The following is a 21,484-nucleotide window of genomic DNA, read 5'->3' as shown; positions in this document are numbered from 1 at the left end:
GACCGGGCGGAGATTCCAAGGACACATATGCACCCTGCCCCAGGGGAGCTCATAGCCCAATGAGGTGATGATGCCAGGCAGGGCAGTGTTTGCTGGTTTCCCTCAGCTCTGTTCTTGTCGACTACAGGCACCAAATAAAAATGTTAATGAAAACCTCATGATCTTTGAGTGAAGGGAAAATTCTCATAATAAAACTTAAGCATTTATGGTTACTATATAATACTCACAGATAATACTGTAGCAGAAATAAACTTCAGTCTACAAACTTAAATATGCAACAAATGGAATTTTTTCTGTAACTGAGCTTTATTTCTACTTTAAGCCCCCACTCAGCTGCAGTGACAATAATCTTATCAGCGGAGGCCAGCCCCCTTCCTCAGGACTGTGTCTGGTTAGGGAATTTGTGAAGTGCCAGGGGTGAGGAGAAGTGGGAGAGGTCAGGTCCTCGCATCCCTGGTCCCCACACGGATTCTGACATGCTCTTGGGCCACTCTGGGGTTTGGTTTTCAGTCTTTTGGTTTTGGTGCTGACAGGCCTGGCCCTTCCAATCACGGTAAATGCCTGGCTTGAAGGTCGGGATACCTGTAGCTTCCTTATTTCGATGTGACAGGAGTCTCTGTGAGGTGGCCTTTCTGCCTGGACACATTTGAAACATCACCTTAGAACTCGTTAGAAACGCAAATTCTCCCTGCCCTATTTCCATCAGAAACTCTGATTAAAACACAGCAGACCACATGTTCTCGTAGGCTCCACTCTTTAAGCCTTTGCCCAGGATGGAGCCAGGGCAGGCGTTACCAAAGACATAGTCTCTCCTTCCCTGGAGCAGGGAGGGGTGTTAGAACCGAATTCTACTCCCTCCTCTCTGACTCTTGATTTTTTTCTTCTGCCCAAGGGACGCTCCCTCTATCCTGAGATGTTTGTTTCAGAGGCACCATGAGTTATCTTAATGGATTTAGTTTTAAGCAGGGAAGTACTTTTAGCTTTAAACTGGAAAATACCGGGAGAGAAAAACCGCACAGATCTCACCTGCCATAAAACATTTTTGCTGATGAAGAGCTTGAGGCTTCAGGTTAAGTCCTGAAAACCACAGGGAGAAAGAACACAGCAAGAACCGGTAACCCCATTTTCAGGCTCTTACAAATTCTTTTCCCCCCACCTACACCACCGTCCTGCCACCTCTCTCCCCTGATGACAGTCAACAGGCTACAACAAACGTCCGGGTAGATAGAGGTAACAGGCAAGGGACTTTCCCTGCTTTGGCTCCAACCTCACAACACTGTGAGGTGGCGTTATCATTCCCATTTCACAGCTGCGGAAGCTAAACAAAAGTGCGGCCGTGTCCCCGGCGCTTCTCAGCCGTTATTTTCATGTTTGAGCAGCTTCATTCCGAGTATTATTTCAGGGAATAAATACTTGAGTGCCTACTATGTGCCAGGCGGTGCGGTTTCAAGATTAAGAAACAATAAAACGGTTAAAAAAAGAAACCCGAGACGCTTCCCACGCCATATTTGGGATAACGTCTCTCCCGCGCCGTCTTCCCGAGAGGCCATCCTGGGGCTCCCATTGGTCTCTGCCCCTGACGTCACAGGAGGCGCGACCGGGCGCCAATGGTGGGCCGCTCCGTGAACTTCGCCTTTCCTTCTCTTCCCGCCAGACTGGAAACGCCAATCGTTTCCTCGGCAGAAAGACCTTTCACTTCTTTAGCCCCCGGGGGTATTCCCCGGCGAGACCCCATTCGGCACCCCAGCCGACCCTGAGAGGCGGAACCGGACGAGCGGCCCACCCAGAGTGACGGCACACCCGAGGCCGCCGCGCCGGCCTGGACGTCACTTCCGGGACGCTTCCTCGCGGGGCCTTGTGGGTAGCCGGCCGGGGTCTCCTGGCGACGATGATGGCGGGGTATGTGGGCGGTCGCAGCTGCACCGATTCGGAGCTGCTGCTGCACCCGGAGCTGCTGTCCCAGGAGTTCCTTCTCCTCACCCTGGAGCAGGTGCGGCGCGCCGGGGCGGGCGGGCCTGCTTGGGGGAGGCGCTGGGACTTGAGCTCGCCCCGGGGAGTCCTCGGCGGCGCCGGACACACCCGCCGCCGGCACGCCTGCCGCCAGGTCGAGCTTCTCTCCGCCCCGCTCGGGCCGGCCGGGTCTCCTCACTACCCTGTCCGGGAGAGAGACGTCCTCAGAATATCAGGAATTCCCGGGAGTTAGGACTTACGTTTTTGGGTGCTGGTGACTCGGAAAGGGGAGTCCAGGCGACCCCCGCGGCCTGGATGTAAGCAAGGGCCTCCGAAGAGAGGGGCTGGGGTAGGTCGTAGAAGAACGGAAAAGACGGGTGGCGGTCCCCGACTGCCAGGGCTGGAGGGCATCGGAGAAATCGACTGTTCTCCACTCCCACCGCGTTCAAAGATGGGGAAACTGAGTCCCAGAGAAGTGGCATCACTTCTGTGAGGTCACACCGTTGGTAGATGGTGCAGACAGGCGAATTGGCTCTCAGTGCAGCGTTTGCTCTTTTTCAGCTGGTGTGGCCTCTGATAGCAGAAGAGAAATAAGACCAAAGAAGTGATGAGTTTTGTTCAGAGTGGTAGAGAATTACTGAAAGCTTTTGAAGGGGTTTAAGTAGCATGTTTTGTTGTTTTCCTTGTGTTTTTTTCCCCCCTCGGTACTCTTCCTCTGGTTTCCTCAAGCTCCCCTGCTAAGTAGATTATTTTAGGGATGTCAGTTACCTTTCTTACCTGTGGTTCTCAAACTTTTTAGGTAGGTCACAGTCACCCCGGAGCTTGTGAAAGCACAGACTGCTGGGCTCCATATCCAGAGTTTCAGATTCAGTAGTTTGGGGTGTGGCCTGGAAATTGCCATTTTTAACGAGTTCTTGCTGCTGGTCCAGAGACCACAGTTTGAGAATCACTGTCCTGGGGCAGTGCTTCCCTAACTAAGGTGTTTATGGATTCTGTAGGAATGTTGTCCAAGAGAAGCCCTAGCGTTTTCCCGTTCTTCTGAGTGAGTACAGGTGACAATTGATAATAAAGAATGGTCCAGTATGAGAGATAAAAGAAGTAAAATTTGTGCTTTAAAATTTTGAAGAACAAAAGGAAAGGGGATCAATTTATCAGAGGGCAGATTGGATTTGTTTTGTCAGTTCTAAACACAAACGTTTCCAAGCCTTTCTGAATTGTTGAGCCCACAATCTCCTTTCCATCCTTATTTTCCTTCCTAAATCCCACTCTATCCGTAACTGCTCCTATGCGTCTGCTTTATGTTTTCTGTTGAGAATAAATCGGAACGTGAGGTGACGCAGAGAGGGATAGCTGGACGATGACTGGGAGCCATTGAAAGGACTGGTACAGACATGAGGGGCCGCTTGTTCTAGTGTGTGCCGTTATCAGGACCATCATCAGGAAGGGGAATGCAGCTTCCATCCATAGAGCCATTGAAGCCTGGGTGGTGAGCTTCAGTTTAAGAAGCACTATTAGGGAAACATGGGGAATAATACACAGGGTGAGACCTCCAGCCCGCTAATCTGATCGTGATAGTAACACTCTAGATAACTTTTTGACAGGATGTAGTGATTGTTATCATTGTTTGTTTTCTTTTGTCTGGTCTCTCCAGAAAGTCCCTCATTTTCAGTTTTGTTCATAGATTAAGATGCTGCTACTGGAAATGGTCTTTATGCCTCCTGTGTGGGCTGAGCAGTGTGGACAGCTGTCCTTGTCGCACTGAGGACATATGACCGCTGTCTTTAAGATGAAGCTGAACCAAAAATTTGAAGAGCTTAGTGTCTCTGTAATACTGTTTCTTGCAGTATCATATAGAATGTTAGGCATATGTCTAAACGTGAAAATGGTTTTATACTTGTAATTTAAGCAGTCGTGTTTTACCCTGTTAGGTGGGCAGTTGGTTAGTTATTAAAATGAGATGTTGTTTTGAAATTAACTTTTGTTTCCTTTTTTTACAGAAGAACATAACTGTTGAAAATGACATGAGAGTAAACAAAGACAGTCTGACCGATCTTTATGTTCAGCATGCAATACCACTGCCTCAGAGAGATTTGCCAAAGAATAGATGGGGGAAGGTGATGGAAAAGAAAAGAGAACAACATGAGATAAAAAATGAGACGAAAAGGTACTTTTCCGAACGAAAAGGTCTTATCTTATATGACTAAACAATTTTGCTTTTCTTTTTTCCCCAGATAAACTTAGGTAAACAATATTGACTCAGCGACTGTTTATTGAGTACCAGGTACTGTGCTGTAGCCTGAATAAAACTGACAGAATTCCTTGCTCATATTTTAACTGGGAGAAACACAATAAAAAAGTTAAGTAAAATACAAGGTATGCTACATTGTGGTAAATGCTAAGGGAAAAACGAAACAGGGAAGGGGATGACAATTTTACGTAAAGTGGCCAGGAACAACTTCACTGAAAAGTGACATTTCAGTAGAGAGACCTGTAGAAAGTAGAGGGCAAGCCAGCGTCCCAGGCCGAACCTGAGAACCTGGTCAGGAGTGTGTCCACACGATGTGCCAGGAACAGCCCAGAGGCCATCAGGCTGGGCAGGGAGAATCAGGGGCAGAGCAGGGAAGGAGGTGCACAGGGGTGAGTGCAGGAGGCGGTCAGTCGTTGTAAGAACCTTGGCTTTGCTCTGAGATGAGAGCCATCGGAGGATTTTGAGCAGACTGATGACACCGTCTGATGTACATTTTAAGAGGGTTACTCTGGCTGCTGCACTGAGAAATGATTTAAGCTTGCGGGAGGGGAGTAGGGAAAGCACTTAAGGGGTTGTGCTGTAATCCTAGCAGCCGATGGCAGTGACTTTGACTGAAGTAGTGGACTTGGTAAGAAGCGGTTGGGGTCTGGATGTGTTTTGGAGGCAGAGCCAATAAGATTTGTTGAATTGTCAGAAAAAAGTGGAGTCAGATAAGACTCTGAGGTCTTTGAATAAAATAGAAATGAAGAGATGGTCGTATAGCTTCAGGTACACTATTTTAAAGTTTTAAATTCCAGAAAATTTTTCATAAAACCCCAAGCAAATGAATTTCCTTTTATAAAGAAAGTTACATTTAACTAATCAGTGTAGCTGGTTAGTGAGGACCAAGTATCCTAAGATCCCTAAATGGGCTAATTACTTCTTTTCTTGTGTCTGTTTATCACAAGTGGGTGCTATTGATTATTTGCTGAATTTCTTTTTAGAGCCTTACTGTCACAGGCAGTGCACTAGAGAAAGTGGGGGAAGATGGAGTGAGAGGGCTGGGTGAGGAGAGCGCGGGCTCTGAGTTAGTGGCTTTAATCTCTAGGTACAAAGAAAAATTCATGACTGATAGGGAGATTGTTCCCCAAGTCTGAGAATAGTTGAAGAACGTAACGTGTGCTCATCTGTGTACAGTCTTTTGGAGAAGAGATGTGTGTGCAGTGTCACTGTTGCTCAGGAACACATTCAGTTCAGGGTGAGCATCATTTTAACTCCGTGGTTACAGGCCGTGCATTAGTGTTAACTGTTGTAAACCTGTGAATTATGCCGTGTACGCCTTTAGTTTATTTTTGGTGACTCTTAATAAGAAAGTATTTTCTTCTTGACCTGCACATTCAGGCACATGGTCGTAAGCAAAGCTTTCAATACTGTTATGTTTTACTTCCTATGGTAATCCCTCTTAATTCCTCTGTATCATTTTGGAAAGGGTCTTTGACTGTTTGTAAACATCACAGTTTGACTCTCAAATCAGAGCATTAAAGCTGGAAGGATCTAAGAGACCATCAGGCCTTTTTGAATTGCTTGTGCTTTTCCCGGAGGAGCTGAGCTCCAGAGGTGCTACGGTGTCCCCCAGGGCACACCACGCAGGCCCGGCTCTCGGTGCAGCGCTTCTCCAACTTCAGCGTGCTCCTGAGTCTTAGGCCAGCCTCTCCCCAGCTGGAGTGTCCTGCCCTCAGTCCTGTTGTCTGTTCCCCTCTGAGGTTGCAGTGGGTGGACATTGAGCTTGTTTTTCATCTTCTACCAAATCGTGTTCACTGGTGACCTAAGAATTGGTGAGTCTGGCCAGTCACCTAGGATCTGGGTAAAATGCAGATTCTGCATCGGTGCAGGTCACAGCCCAGGTGCTGCGTTTCTTTTGAGCTCTGAGATGGTGCTGAAGCTGCTGGCCCCTGAGCAGCAGAGCTGAAGTGCTCTTCCTGACGACTCAAGTTCTTTTACCATGTTTATTTTAAATAAACAGATCTATGTTTCATTTGAGGTATAATTAATAATGAACAAATGAATGCTTTTATTATTAACCTTTATGATTAAGAGTGGAAGTTAGGTTTTCGGAAGCTAAATGTGAAGACCTGCCAAGTTATAAACTTAAAATTATACAAATGTTACAGTTACAGTTAGTTTAGAAGATGCCGTGGCTTTAAAGACCTTTAATGAATGGAGTAGGATGTCCTGTCCCATTGTTTGTAGACTGCCATTATGGTAGTTTAGTATAGTTTTATAATCTGTTTCCTTTCTAAATAATCATTGATACATGGGTAAGATAACCCTATCAATAGGATGGTGATTTTTAAAAATTAAAAAAATTTTTTTGTCACTAGGAAATCCTGTTTTAAGTTTTGGGGTTAGTTGGTGGATTGATGCTTTAAAAATAACTATGTACACATGAAAGGTAACTTTAAATTTTTGTCAATAAATATTTTAAACTTAAAAGCACTGGAAAATTATCATTTCACTTAAACTAATCATAGAAAACTGCATTTCTTGTAGCCTTATTTCCAGTAGTCCTACTTAGAATAGATTAGTCTTATCAATAAATCTTTTTCGGTCATTGTTTTACCTTTGAGTCCCAGGGAACTGGTTTGCTGTCCAGAGGGTATTTTTCATGACGCATCTCTCCAATTTCAGGAGTAGCACTGCAGACGGGTTTCGGAAAAGACCCCTCATCGTGTTTGATGGGAGTTCAACAAGTACAAGCATAAAAGTGAAGAAGACTGAGAACGGAGACAATGACCGACTCAAGTCCCGGCCTCAGGCCGGCGCTACCAGTAATGCCTTTCGAAAATTGTCAGATTCCTCTTCAGGTGTTTCACCCCTAATTTTGTCTTCCAATTTGCCTACGAACAATAGAATGGAACACAGTAATAATGACACTAAACAGAACCATGACTTAACGCATAGGAAAAGTCCTTCCGGCCCTGTGAAGTCGCCGCCTTTGTCGCCTGTAGGCAGTACTCCAGTGAAGTTAAAGCGCGCCGCTCCCAGGGAGGAGGCCGAGGCCGAGGCCGCGGTGAGTGTGGACAGGACGTGTAATCGTTCTGCAGCCCGGCAGTGATCCGGCTCACTTGTGCAACTCATTTCTTGTGTGTTTGAGCCCTGGAATCCATGATGATAAGCTAACGTTTCTTAAAGTGCACTCAGTTTATTTCTGCTTAAAATGTGTAAAGAGAGTGTCTCTTAGGCCCTTTTCCTAGATCTTCTTCACTTAGATCCTTTAACTATCTTGGAACTAAAAGAGAGAAATAGTCCTTTGTTAGCAGGGCTTAGAACGTTAACTCAGTTGCCCAGGGTCACACATTTATTAAGTAGCATTTTAGAGCTTGACCTTAAGTCTGTTTTGCACTTACCGTAAAATCACACCAGAATCTCTAGGAGTTACCCCTTGCCTCCTCTACCCCTCACACGTACCTGTCTTTAGAAGGCTGGAGTCTCCTCTGTTACGCTCTACTAGACTTAGCATTTGGATGCTTGGATTTCGTACGGCAGATTTCTGTAGTTACCATGGTTTATTTTGAGTTTAATTATGAGATTTTACATATCTATATATATTTGATCTTCCCATAGTCTTCTCAGAAAAGTGATTTTACTTTTAAACATCCAGCAGTTTTATAGCTTTTATTCCTTATTTTAGTTCATTCAGGCTGGTATAACAAAAAATACCATTGACTGGTGGCTCAAACAATAAACACTTATTTCCTACAGTTCTGGAGGCTGGAAGTCCAAAATCAAGGCGCTGGCAGATTCAGTGTCTGGTGAGGGCCCACTTCCTGGTTCAGAGTCAGCTGCTTTTCACTGTGTCCTCACATGGCAGAAGGGGCAGGGGAGCTCCCTGGGGTCCCTTATCGGGGCACTAAACCCCTTCATGAGGCTCCACCCTCATGACATAAGCACCTCCCAAAGGCCCCGCCTCCAGGTACCATCACATGGGGGATTAGGTTTCAACACAATTCTGAGGGGACACAAACATTCCGTCCATAGCATTCCTGTAAGTATACTTTGGCTTTATTATCATCTTCAAGTTGTGTGTCAAAGGGAGCAAAACTCTGAGTGGTTCAGACCTTCTAAAATAGCAGACCTGGGGCTTCCCTGGTGGCACAGTGGTTAAGAATCCGCCTGCCAATGCAGGGGACATGGGTTCAAGCCCTGGTCCAGGAAGATCCCACATGCTGTGGAGCAACAAAGCCCGTGCGCCACAACTACTGAGCCTGTGCTCTAGAGCCTGCGAGCATTAACTACTGAAGCCCATGTGCCTAGAGCCCGTGCTCCGCAACAAGAGAAGCCACCGCAGTGAGAAGCCTGCGCACTGCAACGAAGAGTAGCCCCCGCTCGCTGCAACTAGGGAAAGCCCGCGCACAGCAACAAAGACCCAACGCAGCCAAAAATTAAATTAATTAATTAATTAAAAAAAAAAAAAAACCTAAGATAGCAGACCCTGGAAAAAGAAAGCTGCTCTGTATCTGAGCCGCCCAAAGTTCTCGTGTTAGTTCTTCACTGACTCCTTCCAGCAGCCCTGTGAAGGAGGTGCAGTAGCTTTTCCCCTTTCACAGATGAGGGCAAAGAAGCTTAAATAATCTAAATGACCTTGTCCAGGTTCCAGAGTCAGTAAGTGGCCGGCCTGCAGTTTGAATCGAGGTCTGTGTGGCCTCAGCGGACGCACTCCTGACGGCACCGTGCTGCCTCTGCCCTCACCCCGTCACTCCTGTGGGGCGAGCGGGACGAGCGGTCCAGACCGTGAATATTGGGATAAGAGTGAGCTTCGAGGAGTTTTTCCCCAGTCTCTTGGAAAGCATTTTTCTACCCAGAAAGCTTTTACTGTTTCAGAGGTGTGATTTCTTTCTCTTTTAAATCTTGTATTAAGGTCTTAGATTGTGAGGTTGGGAGGAGATGGGCTCGGCAGGGAGGAAACAGGTTGGGAGCAGTCAGTGGTTCTCAACTCCGCATGTGCCTGAGGTCACCTCGAGGGGCTTCCAGAAAACCTGGCCAGAGCTGGAGCCCCGTCCCAGCCCCCTCCCGTGGCTGCTGACTGAGTCGGTTCTGCGATAGGGCCCAGGCCTGGGCATGTTGGTTAGTTGGTCAGCCTTACCGTGGGTGAGTCTGCAGGATAAACATCTGAGAACCACAGCTGGCAAAACGGGAGCCCGGGGCTCGCCTTATTTCCTCGCCTTCCCCACCAGATGGCAGCAGTGCCCCACCGTTTCTGCCTCAGTGGTCAAGCTTGGTGGTTTAAAATGTGCCTTTTGGGTATTCTCTGACATTTCTGCAAGTGTAAACTGACTTCTCATGTCTTTTCAGAATAACCTGAAGCCCCCAGAAGCAAAGAGGAAGATACAGCATGTTACATGGCCGTGAAGGAAAGTTTCCAAAAACGTAAATATAACTGTAACTGTAGTTTTTCAAACAAGTTCACATTTACTGACAGTATTTACAGAGATCCTGATTATTGTGGAATTTTCTTAAGAGGTTTAAATTAGGTTCAAAGAAATAAAGTCCTTTCCTTTCCTTTTTCCCTCCTTTTCCTTCCTTTGGGGGGAAGAAACCTTGCCTTTCATGCTCCAATTAGGAAAGAATTTCTTTTTAAACAAGTGATTCAGTAAAAGTCCTTTATATTGGCCCCACTCAGTCAGCCGCAAGTCTGGTGTAAAGCATTTGATGAACTTTAGGAGTTATTCGCATTAGTCTCTTTTGGTCTTTGGGGAAATTTGAGGTTTTTTAAACTCGGATATTTTAGGAGTTCACAGTTTTCATTTCTTTTCCCAAGCAAAAGAAAATGACAATTCATTGCAATATTCTAGTGAATTCTGCCAGACTCCTCCTCAAGGTTCCCCGTGGAAAGCTGTTCAGAATATACAGATGAAATTGCTGTTCTTTAAGTGCTCATGTTGCCTCTTTCCCTAAAGATCGAAAGGGGAACCAGTGCTTGCTATCGCTCCTTCCCCCTAATTGTGAATTGACTTCTGTGAGTAGACCGGCCCAGCCCTTGGACGCTCCTGTCATGTGGCAGCCCTGCCCCTCTTCTCGCGGTGGCTCTGACCTCCCTCTCAGCTCCGGTATCACTCTCTCCTGGGAGCTTAATCTTTTCCAAATGAGGCCGACTTCAGACTCTTCAGGGGAAGTAATCACTTTAGAGGTGGTACCTGATGGCAGAAAGCTTACAGGATAGGAAGGGTGGGTAGAATTCTAGAACCTGAGAATCCAGGAAGCCTGGCAGTGAGGGGAACTCGGCGCGTGTGCAGTCTGCAGAAGGGGGTCTGCTGAGTTGGAGGTCACGAGAGAGCAGCGTGGGGGCAGGGCCTGGCACCCGCGGAGGCACTGCTGAGGTTTCGTCGGTGTTAATTGGTGTCACTCCAGTTGTGTGGCAGAAGTCAGGTTCACGAGCTCTGGTGTCCACTTGCTGCTGTGTATTTCTAACCAAGGCCAAGGGCACTTTATACTCTTCCCTTGTACGACTGATCTCCGAATGGGGTTTGCCTTTCAACACTTTTTAGAGCAATCCATCCCTTTTTTGATATGTTAAAACAAGCACTTTAGTTCAGCTGTTGAATAGCCTTACAAAAAATTAATCCAGCCTTGCAGGTAAGTACTGCACTAAAACTTTAACCCTACGGTTCTTAGCCTTCCTGCCTTTATCCAGACTAAGTCCATCCGGTCAGACGAGAATGAAAGACACTGAGTGTGGCGTAAGTTGTTAACGTTATGCTAGATTGTTAAACGTTTGGTTGTCTGCAGGGCTGATATTTGGAATATTGTTGAAGGACAGCCATAATCCTATACACAGCTGTGTGTTAAGGGAGATTTTAAAAGTGCAGATTTCAGGGTAGAATGACAAATTATATTCTACATTCTGTTGTCTCTTCTGCTTCCATCTGCATTTCTCTCTTAGTTAAGAGAGATTTAGCCATTTGACAGTTTTAAGTCAGTGGAAACTTGTTTTTAGTTACTCAATAAAATTAAGTTTTAATTTGTATATTTAACTTACAGAGTAGGTTGGTAATAACAGCTGAACTGTGTAACATTGTTGCTTCAAATTGAAGTTTATATTTTGAACATTCAGAATCAGTGCTCATATAGCAGCATATTATTGAGCTATTTTGAGTTTGAAAAGTGGAGAAGCCTCAACCCTGTGCTGTGTGTCACGTACACTGACATCCGAGCGCTAGGCCTCCTCGCGGTGCGCGGACACAGCTCCATGGGCCATGGTAGGGATCCGAGGTGGTGCTTTGTGGGCTTTAGAGCTTCCACGGCCTTGGTGTGAACGGCGCACACCTGGACCACCCCTCGCTCCCTAGCGTGGGCTCATCTGGTGACTTGGAGTCCTTCCTGGGGTCAGTGAAGGGCAGTCGGTCGAGTCAGGTGGCTCCCAGGGAATAGGCATGTGTCCACTTCCTGCCCTTAGCAGCTGGTCCCGTTCTTTTCTTCCTCCCCCTCTTTGTTCCCTGTTTTCCTTTCTCTTACTGTCCCCTCCCCCACAGTTCACTTTCTCTGCTCCTTCTCCTTCACCCTGTAGACCCTGAGCTCCAGGCTTAGGTTTACAAGTTGTATTGCTCGGCCCGCTTATCGCTGGGGCCGGGGCTAGGCGAGCGCCATCCTTCTTGAGGACCACAGACGCTGCTGCGGGGGGTCTGCGAGTCTCAAGGCCCTGCGGCACCGGGCGCTGAATTGCCGCAGTGGCTCTGGAGGCGGGGTGGTTTACCAGGGCCCACTCATTGATCTGGGCGGCTGCCAGGCACTCTGCAAGGCTGGCTCAACTACTGCTGGGAGGCTGTGATATTTCTGCTAGTATTAAAATTCTTCATGATTGCAGTTATTGTTTGAAAGAGTGTTTTGGTTACCTTAAGTTTTGAGAGGTGATTCTAAAACTGATCTAGAGACTCGTTTAATAGCAACAACCTGTTAAAAGCTTACATGAAGTGAAACTGCCAGTGGGTTAAATCGTATGTAAGAGCTTCCTTTGTTTACTACTGTGGGGCCTCAGTAGTCCTGAGGCTCCAGAACCGTCAAAGCGTTTTTAAGTGTTGTGCTCTTTTCATTAAATGCCTGTGCAGGTTTTGTAATTCGGTACAGAAAGGTTAACCTTGTAATGTACATTTTTGTATGTAAAAAGTCTTTTAAGGAGCCTTATCCTTATTTAAATAAAAGGAATGAAATTATTGAGTAGGTTTCTCATTCACAAAAAAATAAAATGGAAACACACTCTGTAGTGATTTGATCTCTTTCCATTTCACTAAACTATGTCAAAAAGTGTTGTTTATTCTTTATAGTACAGCCTTCTGTGCCCAGGTCAGTTGGGCTCAGCCCTGGTGCCAATAGTCCAGCCACGTCTTGGGCCTGCGGGAGGTGCTGGGTCGCCAGGGCAGCCTGCTGTACGGGAGGCCTCCTGCGCGGCTGACTCGCTGGCGGCCACTGCGCTTCGTGGGATGGAGACACAGTGCCCCGGACCTGTCCTGTGGAAGCTTTCCTACCCGGGGGGCACTGACCAGAGATTCGGTCGAGGGGTTATTTGTGTTGGGAGTGATCTTGAAAAAGTTAATATTTTTACTGGTATCTTACAGTTGGAGACTGAAGCTCTAAATTAACTAATTAACTTGGAAAAGCCTCAGGTAACTTTAATACCTTGAACTTAAAAGTAGACCTTTCGGGCTTCCCTGGTGGCGCAGTGGTTGAGAGTCCGCCTGCCGATGCAGGGGACACGGGTTCATGCCCTGGTCCAGGAAGATCCCACATGCCGCGGAGCGGCTAGGCCCGTGAGCCATGGCCGCTGAGCCTGCGCGTCCGGAGCCTGTGCTCCGCAATGGGAGAGGCCACAACAGTGAGAGACCCGCATAACGCAAAAAAAAAAAAAAAAAAAGTAGATCTTTCATTTTTTGTCTGGACAGAAGAGACGAAAAAATCTCATTTCCATTTAGATCGTTTTTTACTAAAGTGCCCTTTGCTGGCTCACGTGCTCTGTGCTGTGGCGCTGAACTCGGTTGTCTTCCCTACTGTGGCAGGAGAGTTAAAGACGTGCATTAGTAAGTTCCTGCTCAGTGAATGACAGGAAGAAAATCAGTCATGAAACAGTTGAGGGATGGGGGGAGGGGGAGGAGTGGTTAGGGAGGGCCTCCGAGAAGAGACGATGCTTTAGGGAAGGCGGTTTTGGAAAGCTTTCAGGAAGAGCTTCCTGTTGGCGGTGGGTTTTAAAGGGCTGCATGGTCTTTGTTGCTCCTCCCGTCGAAGGCGGAGTCCGTGTCCCCTGCTGGGTGTGGCCTGGCCTGGTAGTTTGTGTTGATCAAACTGGTTCTTCTCACTCGTGGAGCCCTGCAGCAGCCGTTGGAAAAGGCTGTGGGAGAAACGTGTCCCAGCCAGCAGCCAGCACTAACCCCCAGACCTGGGACTGCTTGTCACCCTTCCCCACTTGCTGCCAGGTGAGACCAGCCCAGGCAGCTGACCCGGAGCCATGAGGGAGCAGAGTGAGGGGTGTGCAAAGCCACTAGGTGTTGGGGTGCTTTGCTCCTAGCCCTGGGTAGCTCAGATGCCAGCCAGGGGCAGAGTGGAGCCCTGAGGCTGGACAGGATTTCACGGCAGAAAGGCTGGTGTGGCTAGGATCAGTGAGAGACTGGGGACGCTAGTATGAAATGACCCCAAGGCAGGGGGGCAGGAGCCAGGTTACACAGGACTTAAACGGGCCGTGTAAGGACTTCGGATTTGATTCTAAGAGCAATTGGAAGCTCTTTGTTAACTGTGTTCAGACTTAACCAAGCGTTCAATTTAATCAGAAGACTGAAATAAGACTAGTTCAATAAGTATATATAATAGCCCTAAACATTGTTTTATCTAGTAAAATTATCTAAGTTTTTGTTTTTGTTTTAGCATATTTGAATTAAAATATTCATTTAAAAAATATGGCTAATAGAGCTTCCCTGGTGGCGCAGTGGTTGAGAGTCCACCTGCCGATGCAGGGGACACGGGTTCGTGCCCCGGTCGGGGAAGATCCCACGTGCCGCGGAGCGGCTGGGCCCGTGAGCCATGGCCGCTGAGCCTGCGCGTCCGGAGCTTGTGCTCCGCAACGGGAGAGGCCACAACAGTGAGAGGCTGCGTACTGCCAAAAAAAAAAAAAAATGACTTAAGTACAGAAACTGTAAAAAGTGTAACATGTTTAAATTTTTTTTTATTTTGATTGAGATATCATAAAATACTATGACTTTTAAAAGTCTTATACAGCTCAGTGAATCTACATATATATGTATTTATGAAGATATGTATATAAAAAAAACACTGTCCAGATCGAGATACAGAGCAAGGTTGGCAAACTTTCTGTAAAGGGTCAGATAGTAAAAATTTTAGGCCTTGTGGGCCATGCAGTACATAGATGAATGGCCATGGCTGTGTTCCAGTGTAAATTTTTAAGAAAACAGGTGGCAGGCAGGATTTAGCCCGTGGGCCAACGATACACAGAACGTTTCTTCTAATTTGATAAAAGTCTTGCTTAATGTAAAGGATTATCAAAGAACTGTATTCTTTTAGAGCCAGTCAGAAATATTGTGCATTGCAGTGATTCCACTGATAGAGGGTAGGTGGGTGGGTGCGGGGTAGGCAGAGGCAAGTTTTGTGTGTGGTGGGACCAGAGGTGGGTGTGACAGCTCAAACCTTGGTTCACTTTCAAGATTTTTCCTTTTATCTTTGGCTTTCAACATTTAGACTGTGATGTGTCTGGGTGTGGATCTCTTTGCATTTTTCCTACTTTGAGTTTGTCATGCTTCTTGGATGTGTTTTTATTTTATTTTTTTGGCTGTTCCCCAACCAGGGATCTTACAGCGTGCCGGATCTTAGTTCCCCAACCAGGGATCAGACCTGTGCCCCCTGCAGTGGAAGTGCAGAGTCCCAACCACTGGACCACCAGGGAAGTCCTGGATGTGTATTTTTAGATGAATATTTTTAATTGAACTGGGGGGAAGTTTCTGGCCATTAATTCTTAAATATTTTTTCTGTCCCTTTTCTCTCTTCTCCCTGGTGTTCCCATTATGCATATGTTGGTTCATTTAGTGATGTCCACATTTCTCTGTTCATTTTCCTTTATTCTTCTCTGTTTTTCAGTTTCATAATCTTTGTTGATCCATCTTGAAGTTCACTGATTTTTTTATCTTCTCCCAACTCAAATCTACTATTGACCCCTCTAGTGAATTTCTTCATTCTGGCTAATGTACTTTTCCACTACAGAATTTCCACTTGATTCTTTTTTTTTTTTTTTTTTTTTTTTTTTTTTTTGCGGTACGCGGGCCTCTCACTGTTGTGGCCTCTCCCGTTGCGGAGCACAGGCTCCGGACGCGCAGGCTCAGCGGCCATGGCTCACGGGCCCAGCCGCTCCACGGCATGTGGGATCTTCCCGGACCGGGGCGTGAACCCGTGTCCCCTGCATCGGCAGGCAGACTCTCAACCACTGTGCCACCAGGGAAGCCCTCCACTTGATTCTTTTTTATCATGTTTATTCCTTTTTGGTTATTCCCTGTCTGATGAGTGAGTGTTCTCACGCACATTCCTTCAATTCTGTAAATGTGGTTTCCTTTAGTTCTTTGAGCATGTTTTTTTGGGTTTTTTTGGTTTTTCGTCTGCGATGGGTCTTCATTGCTGTGCAAGGGCTTTCTCCAGTTGCGGCGAGCAGGGGCTACTCTTCATTGCGGTGCCCAGGCTTCTCATTGTGGTGGCTTCTCTTGTTGTGGAGCACAGGCTCTAGGCACGCGGGCTTCCGTAGTTGTGGCACGAGGGCTCAGTAGTTGTGGCTCGTGGGCTCTAGAGCACAGGCTCAGTAGTTGTGGCACACAGGATTAGTTACTCTGCAGCATGTGGGATCTTCCTGGACCAGGGATCGAACCTGTGTCCCCTGCATCAGCAGGCGGATTCTTAACCACTGTGCCATCAGGGAAGTCCCTCTTTGAACGTGTTTATAACACACGTTCAGCAGTGTTTGGTTGGAGGATCTGTGTAAGCACCTTGAGCTAGTTAAGACCTCTGCTCTTTGCTGAGGAGCTCGTGTAGCTTGGAGAATGCTTTCAAGTCTGTTCACGTCCCACTCTGACTGCTCTTGAGTGGGTGGGTGCAGACCAGTCCATGCCCACAGTCTCCTGGACTAAGTGGGAGCCCAGGACAGCTCTTGTCAGCTCTTTCCCCAATTCTTTCAGTTAAACTTCAGAACTGCCTGCCATTTGGCTTTTTGCTGTTCGTATCATGGAGCCACCAGCCCCCTCTTGACTGCTCGCCACCAAGATCTCTGTTGTTTTTGACAGTCCCCTCCGGCAGATTTCTCCATTCTTGGTACGAAATAGTGCCCTCCTGCAGAGGTTCACAGAGCTGCCAGTTCACAGAGCCTGCCTCCCACCTGGGGCTGGACAGTGTTGGCTTCTCCTAGAGTTAACACTCCTTCTCCCAGGTAGGTGCTGGGGAGGTGTCGGGGTGGGGGGACTGGTAGCCTCTGGTCTTCTCAGACTGCCCCTCTGGATGTGGAACCTCCACCGCATGAGAGGTTGGAGCCCCGGAATTCTCAGCCTATCACCCCTGGGGCACAGCCCTCGACCATAGGAGCCCTTCCCTTCCGGGCAGCACCAACCTGGAGCAGGGCTTCTGTCACATGACACTGGGGAGTGGGGGTAGGGTGGGATCAGCTGGGGCTCAAATGCCACAGACTTCACTGGTCTCGTTAACATGCAGTCGAGTTTCCTGAATAAATGTTTCTCCATGTGCTGTATGCCTCTAGGAACATTTTCAGAGACTTTACGTTATTTAGTTTGTATACAGTTTCCCTAGCTAAAGGGTTGTTCCACTGGGCAGAGGGTCAGCTGAGCCCAGCTGACCTGGGCTGACGATGGTGCACACCACCATCCAGAAGTTCCTCCTCAAAGAAGTCTGTTCTTTGAGGCTTGGCTGGGCTGTTTGGGTGCTGGTGCTTCAGCCAGCAATTTGTAGGGATTTCACACACATAACTTGGGGCTCTCTTTTCTAGAATTTTCCATCTCACTTTCCAGAGGCTGTTGGTCCCAAACTCTGGCCTCTGGTTCTTCAAGCTGGTGAGGCTGCAGGTTTTCTAACAGAGCTGTAGCTGCCCTGTGGGGCCTGCCCTGACCTAAAAGCCATAAGAATGGGAAACCTACCGGTTGTCCTCTTCTTCCAGGGCCCACGCCCCTCCAGAGTCCTCCTGCTGTGGGTCATGCTCCAGTGTTCTCAAATTTTTAAAAATATTCTGTCCAGAGTGGTTCTAACTTGTGGGAAGATTATTCCAATAGGAGCTACTTACTAGACGTGGAACTCTCCTAACCGTTAATTTAAGGCTGGATAATTTAACGCTGGCTGTCTAGTGTGCCCGTGGCTGTCATGAGGGGCAGGTAAGATGTTCCATCACAAGATTTAGAAAGCTTTTACTGTTCTAAAAACATTTTTATTTTAAAAAGCACATCTGCAAGAATGCTTTTACTTTTGTATCATAAAGTAGAAGAAGCTGGCAAAACAACCCACAAGGGATGGTGGGCATTATTCGTTTTAAGCAAAGCCTCCAGCTGACTGTCCATCCAGAGGCCTGTCTCAGCCATGATCAAGGCTTTCCCGCACTGACCAGTGCTCAGGTCAAGAAACTGACTTCACGCATGCTCCGCACAGATGGGACTTGATTTCTACCAGATTTTTCTGTTGCAGAGCTTATCATTTTATCATATTGCATTGTCTTAGAAAACTGAAGACAGAAAGTCACAACTGTTACTATAAACAGAGAAGCATGCAATGCCCTACCTCATAAATTGGCTCAGTGCTTCCCAGCTGTAAACTGCTCTTTCCCAGACGAGTTTACAGACTGCTGCCAGGCTAGGGGCTCTGAGTGTTAATCTTTTTTTTACTTTTATTTGCATTTGTTTCTTACGGCATTTATTCCTGGGCCATACGCTTTTGTTACTTCAGTTTCTTCTGGGATACCTTTTTCTCCTGTGCAGCCGCCTCTTCTGCTTTAGGGAAAATCTGCCCTTTTTCAGTGAGGCTCATCCACTGTGGCAGGGAGAGCTCATGTATGGGTTGAGCCCACCGTGAGCTCTGGAAGTCCTGCGCCACATCTTGGGGGCTTTGTTCACCTGGACGTGCTCAGTGACCAGAGAATCTACATCCAAGCCCTTAGGTTCAGCATTCCTTTCTGCATTTTTGAGCAAGTGCAGTAAGAATTCAGCACTCTTTTTGGGCCACCGACCTTGCATCCAGCCCCACCGTTTGGCCTGGGCACACCTACCAACTCCACCATTCTAACGACGGAATGGCACACGCTGCTTCTGTCAAGTGACATCCTTCGGATATTTTGGTGGCTTTTTGGATATGCGTACCCTTAACGGCCTGGGCGGTTTCACGCGTGTTCTTAAAGTGAACACGAAGATTTGAACCTCTTGATTTGCACAATTTTATGGGGTTTTCTGGGTCAAGTGAGTAGCGAACCGTTTTTAGAGGTTTACCGGAAAAGAGTGTTATTCTGATGGCAGCGATTCTCTCTCTCTTTACTGTCTTTCTTTTCAGAAACACTCGCTGAAGTCTCCCAGGATGCCCTCAGTTGCCCGGGTGTTGATAACTACACGGGCGACCAAGATGTCATTTCCGGCCTCGAGGTGCCTGTGTGCCTCTGCACCCCTCCACTTACGGAGGAGAAGGCAGGCCACTGTCAGGTCCGGACCCATGATGATGGGAGGGCCCCGAGCTCTGTCCAGAAGAGTGACCCCATGCTGCCTGCGAGGCCGTTAGCCCATGTGCGGGGCCTGTGTCACTGCATCAGAGGCAGAGCACTGAATTCCAAGAGAAAGAAATTCCAACCGAGACTTTCTCTTAAATAAAAGGTGGGATGCCGTTTCAGTCGACACCCACCCAGCCCGCCAGAGTGATGAGTGGCACCCGCAGTAAAGTGTTATTCGTACTCAGAACCTGAATGCTGCATCACCACTTCACACACTGCGCCTGGCAAAAGGTTTTGCTCTGGGTAACTTTATTGTAAGCCATATAATCTTGCTTCTGGCCCCGCACCACAGGAAGTTACACTGTTGTAAATACCAACTCTTCGTTACTTTACGTAGCTTGGAAATGTTCAAGTTCGTGACACATTAATTGCACTTAAAAATTAAGTATGCAGTGAAAGAAAAGCGTTTATAAAGGTATCACTCAAAAGGATTTTTACACTTTGATTGGCCTCGCCTGATTACAAAAACTCAAAACCCTCTTCCCGCCTCAGGCTTCCATGGCTTTTCTCCTTCTCTACAGAATGAGCGCAAAGGGTAGATGAAGGGTTTAAACAGACGTGAGTAGCGCTGAGCAGCGCGGAGGCAAGTCCCCAGGTGGCTGGTGGAGCCAGGTGCAGCGTGAGCAGGGGCTTGGGGGGGCTGCAGGGGGGTCGCGGAGGGGCTCAGATGTCCTTCCCGCAGTCAGGGCACAGGATGTCGTCCCTCTCCGTGAGGAAGCCTCGCCCCACCAGCGACAGCGAGCACTTCTTGCAGTTAAAGCAGTCGTTGTGCCACTGCCGCTCCTCGAAGGAGATGTACTTAGTGCCGCCCAGTCCTGTGGACGGAGGAAAAGGACACGGGTGAGGAGGGGGGGCGGGCGGGGGGAGTCCTGCGTGGACGCATTCCAAGCCCGGCTGGTGCGGTGTGCTCAGTGCTGGGCTCCACGTTTAAATCCCATCCTGTGCTCAGGTCGGGGAGCTCCTGAATCGCAGGAGAAAAGAGAGACAGACGGGCTCCACAGCTACATGACGATCGCCGTCATTATAAGAAGCCTGCGGGGTGTGTGTGTTCCTCCCACCCGAGTGAAACGCGTGAGTTACAGAGCCGATTTCTCCCACCCCTTCCTTCCCTGGGTGCCTCAGGCCTGGTGCTCAAAAATTTGGCGATTAATGAATGAGGCGCCAAAGGGAGCACAGATGAGAAAGCTGTGAACCGTCTCTGGAACTGCCCAGAACGGCCTCACGAAAGAGATGCTACATGGGCGTCTTGTTTCGATAAAGGATGGCTTTCTCCACTGCCCACATGTCCTCACCCCACGGAGGTCTAGTGAGGCCGGTGGAACGTGAGAGCGGGTTAGGAGGACGTGTGGGCAGTGGAGAAAGCCATCCTTTATCGAAACAAGGGGAGTAGGAACTCATTTCAGTTGGGGTGTCTGACTCTGTCTGACGTCTACTTATCAAATGTTTAAGGTACGTTGGCTACCTGTTACAATACAGGTGGTCTGTCCGGCCACCAAGGCCCCTGAAACAAAATGGAATCAAATACATGGGGTATAATCCTTGGTGAAATTTGGATCATGACTTGCAATTACAAACTCTTTCCAGAAATAACGGCTCAATCTGCCAAGTTAAGAACAAGTAACAACACTGGCTAATAGTTGGAGGTCTCAGAGTAGCAGAAGTCTGTCATTCACCCAGCAGTTAGCTCCTTTTGTAATTTAACTGCCTGCTGTCTGGCATTAAATCCATTCACACGTGGGTGGCCTCAGGCTAATCCCCTGGGCTAGTGAGTGACAGGACTGGGGGTGAACCCAGGTCTCCAAGGCTAGTTCTCTTTTCTTTTATGATCTGAAACCTAGATAGGGACTTTTTTTTTCTAATTTAACTTTTTTTTTTTTTTTTTACTGAAGTGTGGGATTAGCAGATGCACACTATTATATATAGGATGGATAAACAGCAAGGTCCTACCCTAGGGCACAGGGACCTCTATTCAATATCCTGTGATAAACCGTCATGGAAGAGGGATCTATATGTGTATAACTGAGGCCGGTTTTCTGACACCACACTCCCTCTGCTACCGATGGAGCTGCACCAGCAAACCATCATGGAGAAGGAATCTATATGTGTATAACTGAGGCCGGTTTTCTGACACCACACTCCCTCTGCTACCGATGGAGCTGCACCAGCAAACCATTATGGAGAAGGAATCTATATGTGTATAACTGAGGCCGGTTTTCTGACACCACACTCCCTCTGCTACCGATGGAGCTGCACCAGCAAAGCTTTTCATCTCTTTCCCTAAATATCTTAAACTGCCTTTACCCATCCTAGGCCCACAGTGACTATGGGAGACCCGCAGACCACACAGCCCGGGCCCTGGCCCTGAGGCAGAACCAAACGAGTGATTCAGGCCAGAGAGTCTCAGGATTTTCTGCATATATGAATCATCTGAGAAGCTTTTAAAAATTCTAACACCCAGGTCGTCCCCCAGAGTAATTAAATCATGACCAGGCAGCAGACATGTGTAAAGTTCCCCAGAGGTGTTT

The 21,484-nt window shown here is 47.7% G+C and overlaps 2 protein-coding genes across 9 annotated transcripts in view; one reads left to right on the top strand and one right to left on the bottom strand.

Moving 5' to 3' along the window:
- Positions 1-1,616: 1,616 nt before the first annotated feature.
- TSLIG2 (tRNA splicing ligase complex subunit 2) lies at positions 1,617-21,054 on the top strand. Its single transcript, XM_022599084.3, has 5 exons — positions 1,617-1,990; positions 3,948-4,114; positions 6,866-7,247; positions 9,530-9,604; positions 18,749-21,054. Exons 1-4 carry the CDS (start codon positions 1,889-1,891, stop codon positions 9,584-9,586), a joined length of 708 nt encoding a protein of 235 aa, XP_022454792.1. The 5' UTR covers positions 1,617-1,888; the 3' UTR covers positions 9,587-9,604; positions 18,749-21,054.
- The window catches only part of FHL2 (four and a half LIM domains 2), a 26,408-nt gene continuing 24,110 nt past the window's right edge, over positions 19,187-21,484 (bottom strand). For all 8 annotated transcript variants that reach the window (XM_022599079.3, XM_089922554.1, XM_089922553.1 and 5 more), the window contains one exon: positions 19,187-19,774. In XM_022599079.3, coding sequence (XP_022454787.1) covers positions 19,623-19,774 — 152 coding nt within the window. In that variant the 3' untranslated portion in view covers positions 19,187-19,622. The remainder of the gene's footprint in view (positions 19,775-21,484) is intronic.

This window comes from Delphinapterus leucas, chromosome 13 (assembly GCF_059928025.1).
Source record: "Delphinapterus leucas isolate spDelLeu-1000000601 "Yukka" chromosome 13, BTC_Dleu_Yukka2, whole genome shotgun sequence".
Taxonomy (NCBI): Eukaryota; Metazoa; Chordata; class Mammalia; order Artiodactyla; family Monodontidae; genus Delphinapterus; species Delphinapterus leucas.
This window is presented reverse-complemented; position numbering and strand designations above follow the sequence as displayed.